This window comes from Eulemur rufifrons, chromosome 30 (genome assembly GCF_041146395.1).
Source record: "Eulemur rufifrons isolate Redbay chromosome 30, OSU_ERuf_1, whole genome shotgun sequence".
NCBI lineage: Eukaryota > Metazoa > Chordata > Mammalia > Primates > Lemuridae > Eulemur > Eulemur rufifrons.
The window spans coordinates 124,826,619-124,844,665 of record NC_091012.1 but is presented as its reverse complement, the minus strand read 5'-3'; the positions used below and the strand labels follow the sequence as shown (position 1 = coordinate 124,844,665).

Below are 18,047 nucleotides of genomic sequence, written 5' to 3'. Positions count from 1 at the left end.
ACAAACTAACTCTCTTGTTAGGGGCTAATGGAGCTGGTGACTGTAAGCCAGTGCTCATTTACCATTCTGAAAATCCTAGGGCCCTTAAGAATTATGCTAAATCTACTCTACCTGTGCTCTGTAAATGGAACAGCAAAGCCTGAATGACAGCACATCTGTTTACAACATGGTTTACAGAATATTTTAAGCCCATCGTTAAGACCTACTTCTCAGGAAAAAAGATTCCTTTCAAAATATTACTGCTCATTGACAATACACCTGGTCACCCAAGAGCTGATGGAGATGTACAAGGAGATCGATGTTGTTTTCAGGCCTGCTAGCACAACTTCTGTTCTGCAGTCCATGGATCAAGGAGTAATTTTAACTTTCAAGTCTTACTATTAAATATTTAATAAACACCTTTCATAAGGTTGTTGCTGCCATAGATAGTGATTCCTCTGATGGATGTGGGCAAAGTAAATTGAAAACCCTCTGGAAGGGATTCACCATTCTAGATGCCGTTGAGAACGTTCATGATTCATGAGAGGAGGTAAAAATATCAACGTTAAGAGGAGTTTGGAAGAAGTTGATTCCAACCCTCATGGATGACTTTGAGGGATTCAAGACTTTAGTGGAGGAAGTCACTGAAGATGTGGTGGAAATAGCAAGAGAACTAGAATTGGGAGTGGAGCCTGAAGATGTGACTGAATTGCTGCAATCTCATGATAAAACTTGAATGCATAAGGAGTTGCTTCTTACGGATGAGGATAGAAAGTACTTTCTTGAGATAGAATCTACTCCTGGTGAAGATACTGTGAGCATTTTTGAAATGCCAACAAAGGATTTAAAATAGTACATAAACTGGGGAGGGTCAGATGGGCAGGGATATGGGATGAAAAATGACCTATTGAGTACAGTGCACACTACTCAAGTGACGGGTACACTAAAAGCCTAGACTTCTCCACTATACAATTCATCCATGTAACAAAAAACCATTTGTACCCCCAAATCTATTAAAATAAAAAATTTAAGGCCGGGCGCGGTGGCTCACGCCTGTAATCCTAGCACTCTGGGAGGCCGAGGTGGGCGGATCGTTTGAGCTCAGGAGTTCGAGACCAGCCTGAGCAAGAGCGAGACCCCATCTCTACTAAAAATAGAAAGAAATTATATGGACAGCTAAAAATATATATAGAAAAAATTAGCCGGGCATGGTGGTGCATGCCTGTAGTCCCAGCTACTCGGGAGGCTGAGACAGGAGGATCCCTTGAGCTCAGGAGTTTGAGGTTGCTGTGAGCTAGGCTGACGCCACGGCACTCACTCTAGCCTGGGCAACAGAGTGAGACTCTGTCTCAAAAAAAAAAAAAAAAAAATTTTAAAAAAATAGAATAGTACATAAACTTAGTTTATAAAGCTGTGGCAGGATTGGAGAGGACTGACTACAATATTGAAAGAAGTTCTGTGGGTAAAATGCTACCAAACAGCATTGCATACTATAGAGAAATGGGAAATCTTTTATGAAAGGAAGTGTCAGTCGATTCGGTAAACTTCATTGTTGTCTCTCTTTTTTTTTTTTTCTTTTTCTTTTCTTTTTTTTTTTTTTTTGAGGCAGAGTCTCACTACTCAACTGCAACCTCAGACTCTGGGGCTTAAGCACTCCTCCTGCCTCAGTCTCTCGAGTAGCTGGGATTACAGGTGCATGCCACCACGCCCTGCTAATTTTTCTGTTTTTAGTAGATACAAAGTCTCACTTTTGCTCAGGCTGGTCTCGAACTCCTGAGCTCAAATGATCCTCCTGCCTCGGCCTCCCAGAGTGCTAGGATTATAGGCATGAGCCACTGCGCCCGACCATTGTTGTCTCATTTTAAGAAATTGTCATAGCCACCCCAGCCTTCAGCAACCACCACCCTGATCAGTCAGCAGCCATCAGCATCGAGGCAAGACCCTCCACCAGCAAAAAGATTAAGACTTACTGAAGGCTCAGATGATTATTAGCAGTTTTAGCAATAAAGTATTTTTAATTAAAGTATGTGCATTTTTTTAGGTATAATGCTATTGTACACTTAACAGACTACAGTATAATGTAAATATAACTTTTACATGCACTGGGAAGCCAAAAAATGAGTGGGACTCGCTTTATTTGGGATATTTAGTTTATTGTGGTGGTCTGGAATGGAACCTGCAATCTCTCTAAGGTATGCCTGTATGTGGCCCTAACTATTCACTGAGTTGCTTCAGTGTGAAACATAAAATTAATGCAGTGCCTTAGAGACTCCCAATTGTGTTTTCTTCGTTTCAGAGCCTTAATCTATGAGTTTAGGGAATTTTAGCAGGAAATAAGTAGAGCCTCAGATGCCAACTGTCTCAGCTAAGGACACAGATCACAGACTTGCAGATTGTGAACACGTCAAGGATTAGCGTCAGAGAGACAAGTCTCCAGATAGACATACTGAAGGAGAGAGATAAGACAATTGCTGACGTTTATTGAGTCCTTATATGGGTATGTTTTTAGCTCTTTACATACATATTATCTCCTTTAATCTTCAGGTTTGTAAATTATGTGACCTTTTTACAGAGGAGAAAAATGATGTTTACCAAGACTCAAAAAAAGTTGCCCAAGGTCACACAGCTAATATGTGGCAGAGCAGATCATTGGCAGATCCGAGATGTTTACCCATTTTACTGCTCCACTCTTGGGAAATAAAATATATAGGCAATCTTACTTTGCATGGTAGTACAGGACCATAAAAATGACCATGCAAGTTGAAACTATGCAAAGCAAGCTTAATAGTTAGTGGGGAAAATTATGATTGTCCTGAGACTTTAAAAAAATTTTGTCTGTAGTCCCAGCTGCTCAGGAGGCTAAGAGAGGAGGGTCACTTAAGCCCAGGAGTTTGAGACCAGCTTGGGCAACACAACAAAACCATCTCTAAAAAAACCCAAAAAACAAACTTTTTTGTCAAAATATTAAAAATTCTCTTATATCTGTTATAAATACAAAGGAAAATGAAAGGAAAAAAAACCAACACATTTAGTACACCATGATTTAAAACATTAGAAACATTGAGAATTAAAATGTTTTGCTTCTTTGCAAAAAAACTTACCAACTATGAATATACTGAAAACCATTGAATTATACACTTTAATTTTTTTGTTTTTTGAGACAGCGTCTTACTCTGTTGCCCAGACTAGAGTGCCGTGGCGTCAGCCTAGCTCACAGCAACCTCAAACTCCTGGGCTCAAGCAATCCTCCTGCCTCAGCCTCCCGAGTAGCTGGGACTACAGGCATGCGCCACCATGCCCGGCTAATTTTTTCTATATATATTTTTAGTTTTTCAGCTAATTTCTTTCTATTTTTAGTAGACACGGGGTCTCACTCTTGCTCAGGCTGGTCTCAGACTCCTGAGCTCAAACGATCTGCCCGCCTCAGCCTCCCAGAGTGCTAGGATTACGGGCGTGAGCCACCGCACCCAGCCTTGAATTATACACTTTAAATGGGTGAATTGTGTGGTATGTGAATCTCAATAAAGCTGTGAAAAAAAAAACAACCTATGAAGAGTAATTTGAACAGTGCTACAGTGCTTGCCTTCTTCTTCTTCTCATATAACTTAAAATATGGAGCAAGCATCTTTTCTGTGTCTTGGTGAATTGTCATATTTCTTTTTAAGTTTGGATCAGCTGCCAACATTTTATTCTTTGCACTTTGAATGTTGTGAAATATCTTGAGAGTTCCTTCAATGCGAAGTTTTTTTTGGCCAGCATCACTTCCTCTGGGAAGGCTTCATCATTTTCATTATAGCCTCTTTCCTCATTTATGTTGGTAGGTTCACCCTCACCAGGTTCCTCTAGCTGCACATCTGCAGTGTCTTGAATGATGGCGGTGTCAGCATTCCCACAGTCACCTATTTCTTCTAGAACTCCATTTATGTTTGATTCCAATTTCACTTCCAGTGTTACCACTTTCTGTTTCTTTGCTAGCCAATTCCCTCTTTCAAGTTTTCATTTTTATAGAATGGCACATGGGTTTATTACTGGGAGACAAAGAGGCAACACAGCTACATACTTTGCTGTCTGTGTGTGAACTGAATAACAGATTCACAGTGATCAATCAATGACAGACTTTGGAAGAAACGTCATGATTTGTCACTAATTATGATGCACATCTATCATTTATGCAGTGATCTATGGACCGAAGAGCTAGCAGCAGAGTTTGTACTTTATGCAGTTGCTGACAGTTATGCTCTGCAACTGAAATGGCAACTGTGTTGTTGGGGGACTGGTATTATTCAACTAAATAGTGTTGATCAAAATTCACGCATGCCTGAATGGTGCAAAAGGAGGACTGCCTGTGTGTATATGTGTGTGAATGTGTGTGTGCATGAGAGTGTGAGTATGTAATATACTCTAAAGACCTTGCTATTATTCTGTTTGCTAGCATTGTAGCTCCTCCTGGCCTATCTCTAGCTCTTAAATGAACATTTATAATGTTAAATTCATTATATATATTTGTATTTTTAAATTCCTAATTGGATATTTTAAATTGGAAAAAAGAAAAGTAGGATTTCTACAAACACTCCAAATGAAAATAGTGAAATTCTCCACTTAGCACCAGAGATGAACTCATTATTTCTAAAAAGGTTTGTGCAAATGTCCTTTCAACCCAAGCATGTAATAAACAAGTACTACCAGGTATGGAGAACACATAGCTATTATCATTAATTTTTAGATCCACCTGAGTTTAATATTATCTGAGTTATATTTGCCATGAAAATGATTATGCATTAAATAAATATTTAGTGAGTGTGATACTATGTGCATGATACTCTGTGACATGGATCCTGCCTTCCAGTAAGGGAGCTAAGACATAGACAGGTAACTAAAACATTGAGTAGTCAGTAATAAGAGGCATAGAAGAGAGATTCCCATAAAGTTCAGAGATGAGATTAAGGAATGCCTTTTGGATGAAGTGACATTTGAGTGGAGCCTTGGGAAATGTGTCCTTAAAACATTTTAGGGCACCTACAACCAATCATTCATTTCTTTTTTTTAAAGACAGAGTCTCACTCTGTCACCCAGGCTGGGGTGTACTGGCACAATCATAGCACACTGTAGCCTTTTTTTTTTTTTTTTTTTTTTTTGAGACAGAGTCTCACTTTGTTGCCCAGGCTAGAGTGAGTGCCATGGCGTCAGCCTAGCTCACAGCAACCTCAAACTCCTGGACTCAAGCGATCCTACTGCCTCAGCCTCCCGAGTAGCTGGGACTACAGGCATGCGCCACCATGCCCGGCTAATTTTTCTATATATATAATTTTAGTTGTCCATATAATTTCTTTCTATTTTTAGTAGAGACGGGGGTCTCGCTCTTGCTCAGGCTGGTCTCGAACTCCTGACCTTGAGTGATCCACCCGCCTCGGCCTCCCAGAGTGCTAGGATTACAGGCGTGAGCCACCGCGCCCGGCCTACACTGTAGCCTTGAACTCCTAGGCTCAAGCAATCCACCTGCCTTAGCCTCCCAAGTAGCTGGGACTACAGGGATTTGCCACCATGCCCAGCTAATTGGTTAACTGATTGATTGATTGATTGATTGTAGAGACAAGGTCTCACTATGTTGCCTAGGCTGGTCTCAAACTCCTGGCCTCAAGCAATCCTCTCATCTCGGCTTCCCAAAGTGCTGAGATTATAGGTGTGAGTCACTGCACCTGGCCCTGCAACCAATCATTCTTAATTGTTTTTTCCATACAGTATTCCAGTCTTCTGGATAAGATTCCTACTTCTTCTGGTGGCAGAAATAACCACTGGCGAAAATTAAGCCTAGAAAACATTCCCAGGACAATGATAATGTATGACATAGTTGATTATGCAGAGTCTGGAGTAATCTCAAACCGTCTACAAAAAGAAATGAAGTATCTGGTAAAGAGACCAAAAACAGAAGAGATGCGTCAGCGCCAGCTACGGATTGTTTCTGAGATGAGGTAAAAGATCTTTCATTGAGGTTACAATACTAGGGGCATATCTGAAAATGTTCACATTCTGCCAGATAGCTCACTAAAGATAATAATAGGACATATGGGAAAAACAGAGTTGGGGCAGATTGCTCAAAACTTATGCAACTTTGTAAACAGAGCACTAACAAAAAGGACAATTGGTACTTGGGGAGATAACTTGTACCACCAGACAGGCAGCTCAGTGTAGCTGGAGGCTGCCACAGGAAATATAAAAAATGTACAACAGTAGAGTAGAAATGCTGGCAACTCTTTAATTAGAGCAGGTAGTGGGCACAGAGACAGTGCAGATGGAAGTGGAGCCTTGGGCCAGCATGGTTACCTTTTAAGTGGACATGAGAGGCAGTGCAACCTGCCAAGAACCAAGAAACATCCAAGATGGAGGGGAGGGCAGCAGGGGAGGAGGGTGGAGGGCAGTAAGAGTGGATGGGGGAGGTGTGCCTCTCTGGGGAGAGAGCCCTCAATGCAGGTGCTAATTTGTGTTTCATAAATGCAGCCAAAAGGGCTCCCATTGCTCATACAACAGAGATCTGAAGGGTTTTTCTTTTTCTGCTGAAGGTTGTAATTCTATTCTTGCTATTCTGGCTCCCCTTGCCTAGAATAAATTGCATATAAATGAGAGTGACATTATTCCCTTCTTTACTAATAGCATGTAAGCCAATTCACATTGTAGAAATGCATGTTGTAACAAAATAGATGTATTATGATCTGAAACAACATGAACAGAATATGGGTGCCGCAATTATGTTCCTTTTTTCTTTCCATTACTAAGTCTCACCTAGCCCATCTTATTTACAAATTAAGCTGGCTTTCTTAAGAAAGAGATAATAAGACTGATGAAGCCCTCTTGGTAGTCTATTTTCACACACTCATATTTGAAATGGAAAATACTCTTTTAGTATATGAATAAGACACTGATGACCCACTGTCAGCAAACATGCTGGGTTTTTTTTTCAGGAGTAGAGATGAGTGATGCTGACCCAATAACATAATTTAACCCGTTGATTTTATGATCAAGGCTATACATTTGCCAGACAGATGGCCTGGTTTAGGGCACAGTCTGTCATCATGAAATAGATTTTCTCTAACTCATCCATATGAGCACTGAATATAGAACTTAACCCTATTACTACCAAGGTCAAATAAATGATGTAATTTCTCTGCCACTATATATAACCCTGGGCTCCTGCTATTTGGATTTATGCTACCGATTATCCAAGAATAAGTCACTTCAGAGTCACATAAGTAGCCAAATTCTCAATCAATTGAAGAGGAAAAATACTTTCATAAAGGCATCTTTGAATGCAGTCTTAGTTTGGGATCTCCCAGAAGCCAACCCAGAGACAAAGATTTGAGTGTAAGTAGTTTATTTGGTAGGTAATCCCAGGAACTACTGAAGGGAGGGGCTAGAGAGGTGAAACAGAGAAGGAAAGACAGCCAAAACAGTATGTGTTAGCAAGCAGGTTACCACTATGGGTAACTAGAGCTTAATCCCTCCTGGGAATGTCAGAGCCAATGTAGAACACACAACTCAAGAGTTATCCCACAGGGAGCAAGGGAGTTGGGGTACTGGTACACCAACACCCATCAGTCATTGGTTAAGGGTTGCTTAGAAGGGAAGGTATTATTAATAATTCTCAGGTACTTTCAGCCTCCCCTGCATATGGGCTCTTGTTTTCAAAGAAAGCTTTCAGGCTTAATGATGCAGATGCTGGTAGTTGAAAGTTGGGTCTGTGTGCCCTGCAATGGTAATTCCAACGGGATTATGGGCATAGCACCAACTGTATCTGATCCCAACACTGATAAAAAACAGCTTGTTTTTCCAACTGTTAAGAAATGTAATACTTTTTACTGTTAATGTATGGTGTAAAAAAAACTAGATTCAAATGGCTACTACACAGTATTTTCCAGGAAAGCTAATTTTCAGTTGATATCAGGTTTTATAATTTTCATCACCATCGTTGTTATCAACATCATCACCAATACACCTTCATAAGTGCCAGATAAAGAAATATGCTATGTAAACTCAAGCAGAAATGATAACTTTAACCTAAAAGCTTACATGCAATGTTGCTCCAATGTTGCTGGGGCCTATGATTTATTTGCTAGAGAATGCTTTAATAAAATTTGGAACTTACTTTACATTTAAATTTTGTTTTGTGTAATTTTTCTGTCTATAATACAAACATTTTCTAGGTTTCCATCTTTCTCAAGTATCCAACCTTTATGTCAGTCCTACCAAAAGCAAAGTCAAGTTAAACATCTAGGTCGTCGATCCAAGCAAGCTCAAAGGAAAGTTGAAAAAATGAGAAAAGTTTATTTGGCTAAAGAAAAAAATGCTTCTGAGGTGACTGTAAGTTTAACTTGTACTGAATTCATTGTTTTGGCCATTATTCAAATGCCTGTAAGTAATTGTACTTGCAAAAGTGAAATTTTCCTAATCTACAAGTTCAAGGCTGAAACACCTTTGGCATATTATATCTTGCATAGTATAAAGCTAATTTCATCTTGGTAACATGTATTTTTAAAATTCTTAAACAATATTGGTAGCAATTCTGATAAACACCAGCTGTTTTGGCTCCACATCAGCATGAATTGGCAAAAAAAAAAAAAACTACCGTCTGTGTTGACACTGTTGATTCAGCACATCTCTGATGGTGCTTTTCTCAAAATGGAAGTCATTTCTATCTAAACTTATTAAAAGCTATACTATGTAAAGTCTGCCTCCGTATACTTTTACATTGTAGAAATATTTACAAGGAACATGTATTTATGTATTACTTTGTAATCTTAAAAAATTTGCAGTAAATTTTTTGGGGCTGAGGCTAAGTATAAAGAGTCAAATATAAAAGTATAAAGTAGTAAAAACCAAATATAAAACACTTCCCACTTTTATTTATAATTCTGCCTAGGAACCGAAAATGGACACAGCAGATACAAAGCAACACACAGCAGATACAAAGCAACACACAGCAGATACAAAGCAACACACAGCAGATACAAAGCAACGAAAGACAGTAGTCTTTTCCACCCCATCTTTTAGCATTGTGAAAGTTCATGAACCCGTGCCAGACAATGAATTGGAAAAAGAAAAAAAGGGTGGATTTTCTTGGGATAAAGACTGACTTGTTGGTAATTCTCCATCATGTTAATGCACTGCTAATTGACAGAAAACCAAAGTTGTTTAACAATCTGCTTGTCTGTGTATAAATGATAAGTATGATTAATAAAGGAAAATAAAATAGAAGTCCTCAGTATGCTCTCTTCACCAAATATGTGACATATTCTTAGGCCCTTTTATATTACCCCCATAGATGCAAGTATATTTTGCTGACAGAATTGTAATCTGAACACATTATTTCTGTTAGGTGCCCTCAAACTAGCAGTATACAGTTTTCTTCAAGAAATGATGAATACAGGCCGGGCGCGGTGGCTCACGCCTGTAATCCTAGCACTCTGGGAGGCCGAGGCGGGTGGATCGCTCAAGGTCAGGAGTTCGAGACCAGCCTCAGCAAGAGCGAGACCCCGTCTCTACTAAAAATAGAAAAAAATTATATGGACAATTAAAAATATATATATAGAAAAATTAGCCGGGCATAGTGGCGCATGCCTGTAGTCCCAGCTACTCGGGAGGCTGAGGCAGGAGGATCGCTTGAGCCCAGGAGTTTGAGGTTGCTGTGAGCTAGGCTGACGCCACGGCACTCACTCTAGCCTGGGCAACAAAGTGAGACTCTGTCTCAAAAAAAAAAAAAAAAAAAAAAAAAAAAAAGAAATGATGAATAAATTAGTCCCTGGGACTTTTATTCAATTTTGATTTTTCTTCATTTAAAGAAATATCTGAACAGGCCCTGCTTAGCATAAATATTAGAATTCACAGAATAAAAGGCTGCTCTTGAGTCAGCTTCCAGTGTCTTTTTTTTCAGTCGAATGTTGTTTTCACAGAACAGCTTGTGAATGACCTATTCTGAATGATAATAAAAATAATAATGGATTTGTTGCTACAGTAGGCGTGACAGAGCATAGCTAATCATTATTGAGCATTGTAAGCACCTGGAGCAGAATGTTGCATCAGCTTTATTGTTGTAATTTGGATATTTTTCAAGTATAAAGACTGTTTTGAGTAATATTTATCAATTTCATTTTGAATTGATAAATGCTCATTCCTGATACAATATAAAGTATTGATTTCTTTTTTTGATCCAGGCCATTGGATTATATCAAACCCTAGCAGAGGCTCTGATAATTAAACAAAGTACAATTATTTATTGACCTTTAAAATACAATTTTTGGTTTTGCTTAACATTTAAAATGCGTAGGTCGATTGCTGATCTAACTCAGGCATAGCAGCCTGTAAAAGGATCTCATCCTCTGCTAAAATATTCTCAAATGATAAAGAATGTTAAAGTATGTGATTCTCACTAGAATATATTTAACAGAAATATGCATTCTTTAATATTAATACATCATCATTTGATGTCCAAAAAGGGAAGGATAATCCCCTTGTTTTCAGAGCTTGTACTGGATACTGGTTGAATAGAAAAAAACCTGTTTGTCTTCATGAGTCATACATACTCTCATTCATTAATCTGGAAAGCAGTCTCTAATCTGATCAAATGCATATCAGATTCTGTCCACCTATAATATGTGTAATAACAAAGCTAAGGGAAGATTTCAGGTACCAAGATGGAGGAAAAGGACAAAGGAAGGACATATTCTTTGTATTTCAAGGTTCCCACTTCTCATATTTCATTAGCTATAACTTCATCTCATCATAACACTTAGTTACAAGGGAGGCTGAGAAATGTACTTTTGTTTTGGGCAGTTATGTACCCAACTAAAATTCTATTGTTATAAAAGAAAGGGGTAATAGATATTAAGGCACAACTAGCATCTGCTGCCAGACAGAGATCATGCCTTCTATTGATTCTTTTAACTCACGTTAAATAATGTAATCCCATCACAGAAAATCCTTTTAAAAGTAGAATTATACATAATCCCATCACTATAATATAACAACCGTTTTCATTTGCTTATACCTTTCTAATCTGTCTAAATGCATATGTATTTTTCACATGGCTGTGATCATAGGTAACATATAGATTTAAACCTTTCACTTAATATTATATCTTAAACATTGTCCATTTAAAAAATAATTTTTAAAGGTCACACAATAGCCCATTGGGTTGATAAAGCATAATTTACCTAGCCATACTCATATCATTGGATATTTCAGTTTCTAATTTTTCACTACTGTAGGTAATCAACATTAGAATGAACATCTTCATATACAGTGTTCTTTATTTTGATTATCTTTCTGTTTATTATATTTTTAACCTAATAGCACTGTAATCAAGAGAAGATGATTTATATGAGACTGATTCTGGGAAACTTGCTGAGACTTGCTTTATAGCCAAGTAATGGTCAGTTTTTGGGATTTTTTTTTTTACTTTTTTTTTCCTTTTATGACTTTTTCAACCTAGAAAGGTTTTTACAAATGTTTCTTGTACTCTTAAGAAAAATGTGCATTTTCTATAGTTGGATGCAAAGTTCTGTACGTGTCCTTTTGATCAAACTTGTTAATTGCATTATGTTTTCTATATATTAATTTTTGGTCTGTGTGACATCAATTATTGAGAAAGGTATATGTTATGTATGTCTCTACTATGGTGGTAGACTTGTCAGTTTCTCCTTATAATTCTATCCATTTTTGCTTTATGTTACTTGAAGATATCATTAGGTACATGTATAATTTTGGAACTAGCATCTCTTCCTGGTGAATCGAACCTGTTGTCAGTATGCAGTTACTATCTTTATTCTTAATAATGCATTTTGGCTTGAAGACTATTTTGTCTAATATGAACAGAGCTACTCCAGTTTTCTTCTGGTTAGTGTCTGCCTGGCATATCCCTTTCCATCTCTTTTTTTTTTAATTTTCAACTTTTTCATTTGTCAGAGACTGGCTAGATGCTCACTAATTCCATTTTCTCTTCCTGGGAACACAGGACAGCATTTCCCAGCTTTTTTCGCAGCTATGTTGGAACCATGTGAGCTGACTTCTGGCCAGAGGGAAGTGGGCAGAAGTGATGTTTAACACTTCTAGCTTTGGTCCCTAAAATGTTGTACATGGTCTTCTGTTCTCTCTCCCCGCTCCCTCTCTTCCTCCCCCTCCCTCTCCCTCTCCCCTGTTCATATGGCTCCAGGCAAAGAACTCCAAGGTGGTAAAAGCAGGATTGAAGGATCTCAGATTCCTATGTCACTGATTGAAGGAGAAACAGCCAGAGCAGCAGCCTGACTTGATGAACTGTGATGTGAGCAAGAAATAAGCTTTGTTGTGTTAAGCCCCATGCATTCCTAGGAGTTATTTGCTACAACAGCTAACATTAATTACTCTGGTATAATGTCAAACACCATGTCTTTGTGTTTTAGGTTTTCTGTAGGATATAACAAGATATCTAGATTGTTTTGTTTTAATCCAATCTGAAGACATCTTCCTTTTAACTGGTGAGTTTAGTCCATTTACACTTTATCATAATTTTATTCTTTTTTCTTAAAATTTTTTTTCTATAGATCTTCTCCTTGGTCATATTGTAATTTTAATTAATTATTGATATATTTGGAATTATTTTTACCGTTTTATTTTGTGCTATCTGTCCTGCATTTTCTATGTCTTTTCCTCCCACTTCCCTGTTTTCTTTCAGATTGTTTTTTTAATTCCATTTTTCTCTCTCTACCATTTTGGAAGTTATACAGTCTATTTTTATTCTTAGTGATTACTCTTAAATTTTAGCACGTGTACTGAAAGTCTAAAGTTAATCAGTAGCTCTACTCTCCTCCCTAACTGAGAATGCTAATCACCATTCTTTTGTCTTACAAATTATTGTTATATCTGATATTTTAGCACTATCTTCTTTTTTACCTCCAAAATAGACATTATTTTTTTTTTTTTTTTTTGAGACAGAGTCTCACTCTGTTGCCCAGGCTAGAGTGAGTGCCGTGGCGTCAGCCTAGCTCACAGCAACCTCAAACTCCTGGGCTCAAGCGATCCTCCTGTCTCAGCCTCCCGAGTAGCTGGGACTACAGGCATGCGCCACCATGCCCGGCTAATTTTTTCTATATATATTTTTTAGCTGTCCATATAATTTCTTTCTATTTTTTAGTAGAGATGGGGTCTCGCTCTTGCTCAGGCTGGTCTCGAACTCCTGAGCTCAAACGATCCGCCCACCTCGGCCTCCCAGAGTGCTAGGATTACAGGCGTGAGCCACCGCACCCGGCCAAAATAGACATTATTATTGTTTTATAAATCTCAGACTTTCCTTCTGGGATCATTTTTCTTTATCCTGATATATACTCTTTTTCTTTTCTTTTCTTTTTTTTTTTTTGAGACAGGGTTTTGTTCTGTCACCTGGGCTACAGTGCAGTGGCATCATCATAGCTCATTGCAACCTCAAACTCCTGGGCTCAAATTAGCTGGGACTACAGGAGAGTGACACCACACGCCCCCCCCCCAGCTAATTTTTTTCTATTTTTTATAAAGAAGGGTCTCACCCTTGCTCAGGCTGGTCTCAAACTCCTGGCCTCAAGTGATCCTCCTGCCTCAGCCTCCCAGAGTACTAGGATTACGGGTGAGAGCCACCACACCCGGCCTTGATGTATACTCTTAAAAGCTCCTGTAATGAGCATCTGTTGGTGATAACACTGTCAGCTTTTGGTTTTCTGAAAATGTCCTCATTTTGCCCTTATTCTTTTTTTGTTGTCATTGAGTTTTAGCTTCAAATATATTTCCATTAAAAATCATATTTATTTTTTTTCCAAAATTGAAAAATAAAATACTTCTAGATTTCAACTGGAAGTAAATCCAAGTACAACTTGACACACTTTAGATGATAATATAGAGAGAAATAGATATTATAGATAGAAATGATGATTTGTATAAGCATAGCATTGTTTTTGTTTTTAAACGTTGAAGATCATCTTATTTGCCATTCTGTTGGTTAGTGGAAATGAATTGTAGCTCATCTGATGTCATAGCAGCCTTCATTCTTTCCCTTATCATTAGCCTTGGGTCTTAGCCAAGTGGGTAGTTGTAAAGTTGAAATATTCCCCAAGACCTGTTTACATCCCACATCCTCCTGGTGTGGATCATAGTGATGAATAAGTCCTAGAAAGGTAAGTGAGGACACCCTGATTTTGTAGCTGTGTCAGAAAAACTCAAGATCCCTAGGAAATTTCTTTCTTTTCTGATCTTACCTTTAGCAACAAATCTCTGGAGAGGATGAGATAGAACGTCCTGATAAAGATGAACCTGATCTCGATGGAGACACATCCAGTGACTGCCTTACCATCTGGGTCATACCATTGTTTTAAAATGGTGCAAAAGGCCAGGCATGGTGGTGCCTGCTATTTAGGAGGCTGAGGCAGGAGGATCGCTTTAGCAAGGAGTTTGAGGTTGCTGTGAGCTAGGCTGACGCCATGGCACTCTAGCCCAGGTGACAGAGTGAGACTCTGTCTCAAAAAAAAAAGGTGCAAAAATTATATCATGTGGGCCGGGCGCGGTGGCTCACGCCTGTAATCCTAGCATTCTGGGAGGCCGAGGCGGGTGGATCGCTCAAGGTCAGGAGTTCGAGACCAGCCTGAGCGAGACCCCATCTCTACTAAAAATAGAAAGACATTATATGGTCAACTAAAAATCTATATAGAAAAAATTAGCCGGGCATGGTGGCGCATGCCTGTAGTCCCAGCTACTCGGGAGGCTGAGGCAGGAGGATCGCTTGAGCCGAGGAGTCTGAGGTTGCTGTGAGCTAAGCTGACACCACGGCACTCACTCTAGCCTGGGCAACAAAGTGAGACTCTGTCTCAACAAAAAAAAAAAAAAAAAAAAAAAAAAATTATATCATGTGATACTGGCACAAGAATAAGTTTTCATGAATATTCCTAATTTAAATTGGAATACATTTTCTTATTAATCAATGTAAATTACCCACAATTCTAATAGATGATTTTTTTCTACTCTCTAATGTTTCATTAAAAAATCCTGAGATAAACATAATAGTTAGAATATTTTACTATTGTTTGTTATACAACTTTTCCCATACATTTCATTATTAATTATATCTTTTTTATTGCAAAATATGAGGGTACAAATGTTTCTGGTTACATGGTTCGCTTTTGTTATGCTTGAGTCAGGGCTATAATATAGTGTGCCCATTACCCAAATAGTGTTCATTGTACTGTTAGGTAGGTTTTTGCTCATCTCCTCCTCCCCTCCACCCCCCACCCCCCACCCCCCTCCTTGATGTCCATTGAGTTTTACTTCCCTCTGTGCACATGTGTGCTCATCAGTTAGTTCCAGTTTTAATAGCGAGTATGTACAGTCTTTGTGTTTCCATTCTTTAGATAATTCACTTAGGATAATGGTCTCCATTTCCATCCAAATTGTTGCAAAAGGCATTAATTCATCCTTTTTTATGGCTGAGTGGTATTCCATGGTATACATATACCACACTTTGTTAATCCTCTCATGAAGTGATAGGCACTTGGGTTGATTCCACATCTTTGGAATTGTGAATTGTGTTGCAGTAAACATTCACATGCAGATGTCTTTTTGGTGAAATGACTTCTTTTCCTTGGGGTAAATACCCAGTAGTAGGACTACTGGATCAAATGGTAGGTCTACTTTTAGTTCTTTGAGGAATCTCCATACTGTTTTCCATAGAGGTTGTACTAATTTGGAGTCCCACCAACAGTGTATAAGCGTTCCTTTCTCTCTGCATCCACATGCCCTTATTCTTAAATACATAGGTAGGTATCAAATTCTACATTAACAGTGGTTTTCTGTGTTTTTAATTTTTATTTTCAAAAACCTACAGCACCAGGTATTCCCAAGCAGTCTCCCATCCAAGTACTAACCAGGCCTGACCATGCTTAGCTTCCGAGATCAGACGAGATTGGGTGCGTTCAGGGTGGTATGGCCATAGACAACAGTGCTTTTCTCTCAGTAATCTGAAGTTACTGTTCCCCTGTTTTCTGGCTGCTACCTCTAGTCTAGTTGTTATTCCTTTTAGATGAACTCTCTTTTTTTCCTCTGGCAACTTTTTAGATTTTGTATTTTGTGTTCTTCAGTTATACTGAGGAAGATTGACTCTCTCACATTATGTTTTCATTTCTTTTCCCCTTACTGTCCTCTGAGAGTCTGAATTTATGCAGAGCTCTCAATTTCAACCCCCTGCCTTCTCTGAGCCCAAGATCTTGTTTCCCACACACGTGAGGTCATTAAAACCTGAAATTTTAAGTTCCTAATACTGACATATGTGGTCAGGGCATCAGTTACTTACCATGCTAGTTTGTAGTTCCCTCTTTATTTTTCGCGCCTGAAGATTTTCCTTCTTAAAAGCTCAACTGTTCCTTTTAAAAGACAATCTTGTCATCAGTTGCAATGGCTCACACCTGTAATCCCAGCTATGCAGGAAGCTAAGGTGGGAGGATCACTTGAGCCCAGGAGTTCAAGGCTACAGTGAGCTATGATTGCACCACTGCATTCCAGCCTGGGCAACAGCGCAAGACCTCATCACTTAAAAAAACAACATGTTTTTATATGTTATCTAGAATGTCTGTGGCTTTTGCAATGGGTCAGTTTTTTTCAGAATATTCAGTCTACTGTTTTCTCATAAGCCAAAGTCTACATTGTCACTTAATTTTATTATGTCCTTAGGATAAAATCTTAAGAGTGATACTACTTACATCAGAGATTTAAAACATTTTTCTCCCTGTTTATATGCATCGTCATTGCTTTCCAGCCGTTCTCACTTTGAGTGGTGAGTACTATATTGATGTTTGTTTATCTACTTGATGGAGGCAGAGTGCTATAATAGAGTGTGAGCTTTGAATCAGCCAAATCTAGTTCTTTCTTCTCCTATCCCCATCCCTTCCTTGATCCCTTCACTATTCACATATATAGAGATTAGAGAAATTCTTTTCCTTAAAAGTTTTGTTGTAGTTTGAGATGCAAGAGAATTAAGAAAGAAGGTGTAGGCCGGGCGCGGTGGCTCACGCCTGTAATCCTAGCACTCTGGGAGGCCGAGGTGGGCGGATCGTTTGAGCTCAGGAGTTCGAGACCAGCCTGAGCAAGAGCGAGACCCCATCTCTACTAAAAATAGAAAGAAATTATATGGACAGCTAAAAATATATATAGAAAAAAAAAAAATTAGCCGGGCATGGTGGTGCATGCCTGTAGTCCCAGCTACTCGGGAGGCTGAGACAGGAGGATCGCTTGAGCTCAGGAGTTTGAGGTTGCTGTGAGCTAGACTAACGCCACGGCACTCACTCTAGCCTGGGCAACAGAGTGAGACTCTGTCTCAAAAAAAAAAAAAAAAAAAAAAAAAGAAAGAAGGTGTCGGCCAGTCGCGGTGGCTCACGCCTATAATCCTAGCACTCTGGGGGGCCGAGGCGGGCAGATTGTTTGAGCTCAGGAGTTTGAGACCAGCCTGAGCAAGAGAGAGACCCCGTCTCTACTAAAAATAGAAAGAAATTATATGGACAGCTAAAACATATATATAGAAAAATTAGCTGGGCACGGTGGCACATGCTTGTAGTCCCAGCTACTAGGGAGGCTGAGGAGGGAGGATTGTTTGAGCCCAGGAGTTTGAGGTTGCTGTGAGCTAGGCTGATGCCACGGCACTCTAGTCAGGGCAACAGAGTGAGACTCTGTCTCAAAAAAAAAAAAAAAGAAAGAAAGAAGGTGCCATTTGAGAGGGAGAGAATGAAGGTACATATAGGAGAACTTCTGGCTATAAATGCTGGCTTGAGCATCTAAGTCTCTGTTTCCCCTTCAAAACTCAATAAAATAAAAGTAAAGAGCTTTTTTTAAGGCATAAACCTTCAATGATAAAGATAGATAGGAAAAAACAGCAGCAAAATTTTGTCAGTTGGAAAGCTTGTGAACGAGTGGGGATGACTTAGCAGATGTGAGAAAACTGAATATTAATATGCTGTTTTAAAAAGCTAAGAGGCAAATCAGCTTACACTGTGGGACCTCCCAACCCCCAAAGACTCAAGAATTGGCAACAGCAGGTT

The 18,047-nt window shown here is 38.9% G+C and overlaps 1 protein-coding gene and 1 pseudogene across 1 annotated transcript in view; one reads left to right on the top strand and one right to left on the bottom strand.

The window, feature by feature from the left end:
• C30HXorf58 (chromosome 30 CXorf58 homolog) overlaps positions 1 to 18,047 on the top strand; it is a 46,006-nt gene that overhangs the window by 22,025 nt on the left and 5,934 nt on the right. Inside the window, exons 8-10 of the mRNA XM_069464312.1 lie at positions 5,719 to 5,948; positions 8,175 to 8,331; positions 14,232 to 14,324. Coding sequence (XP_069320413.1) covers positions 5,719 to 5,948; positions 8,175 to 8,331; positions 14,232 to 14,324 — 480 coding nt within the window. The remainder of the gene's footprint in view (positions 1 to 5,718; positions 5,949 to 8,174; positions 8,332 to 14,231; positions 14,325 to 18,047) is intronic.
• Positions 15,836 to 15,954, bottom strand: LOC138379359 (5S ribosomal RNA; annotated as a pseudogene).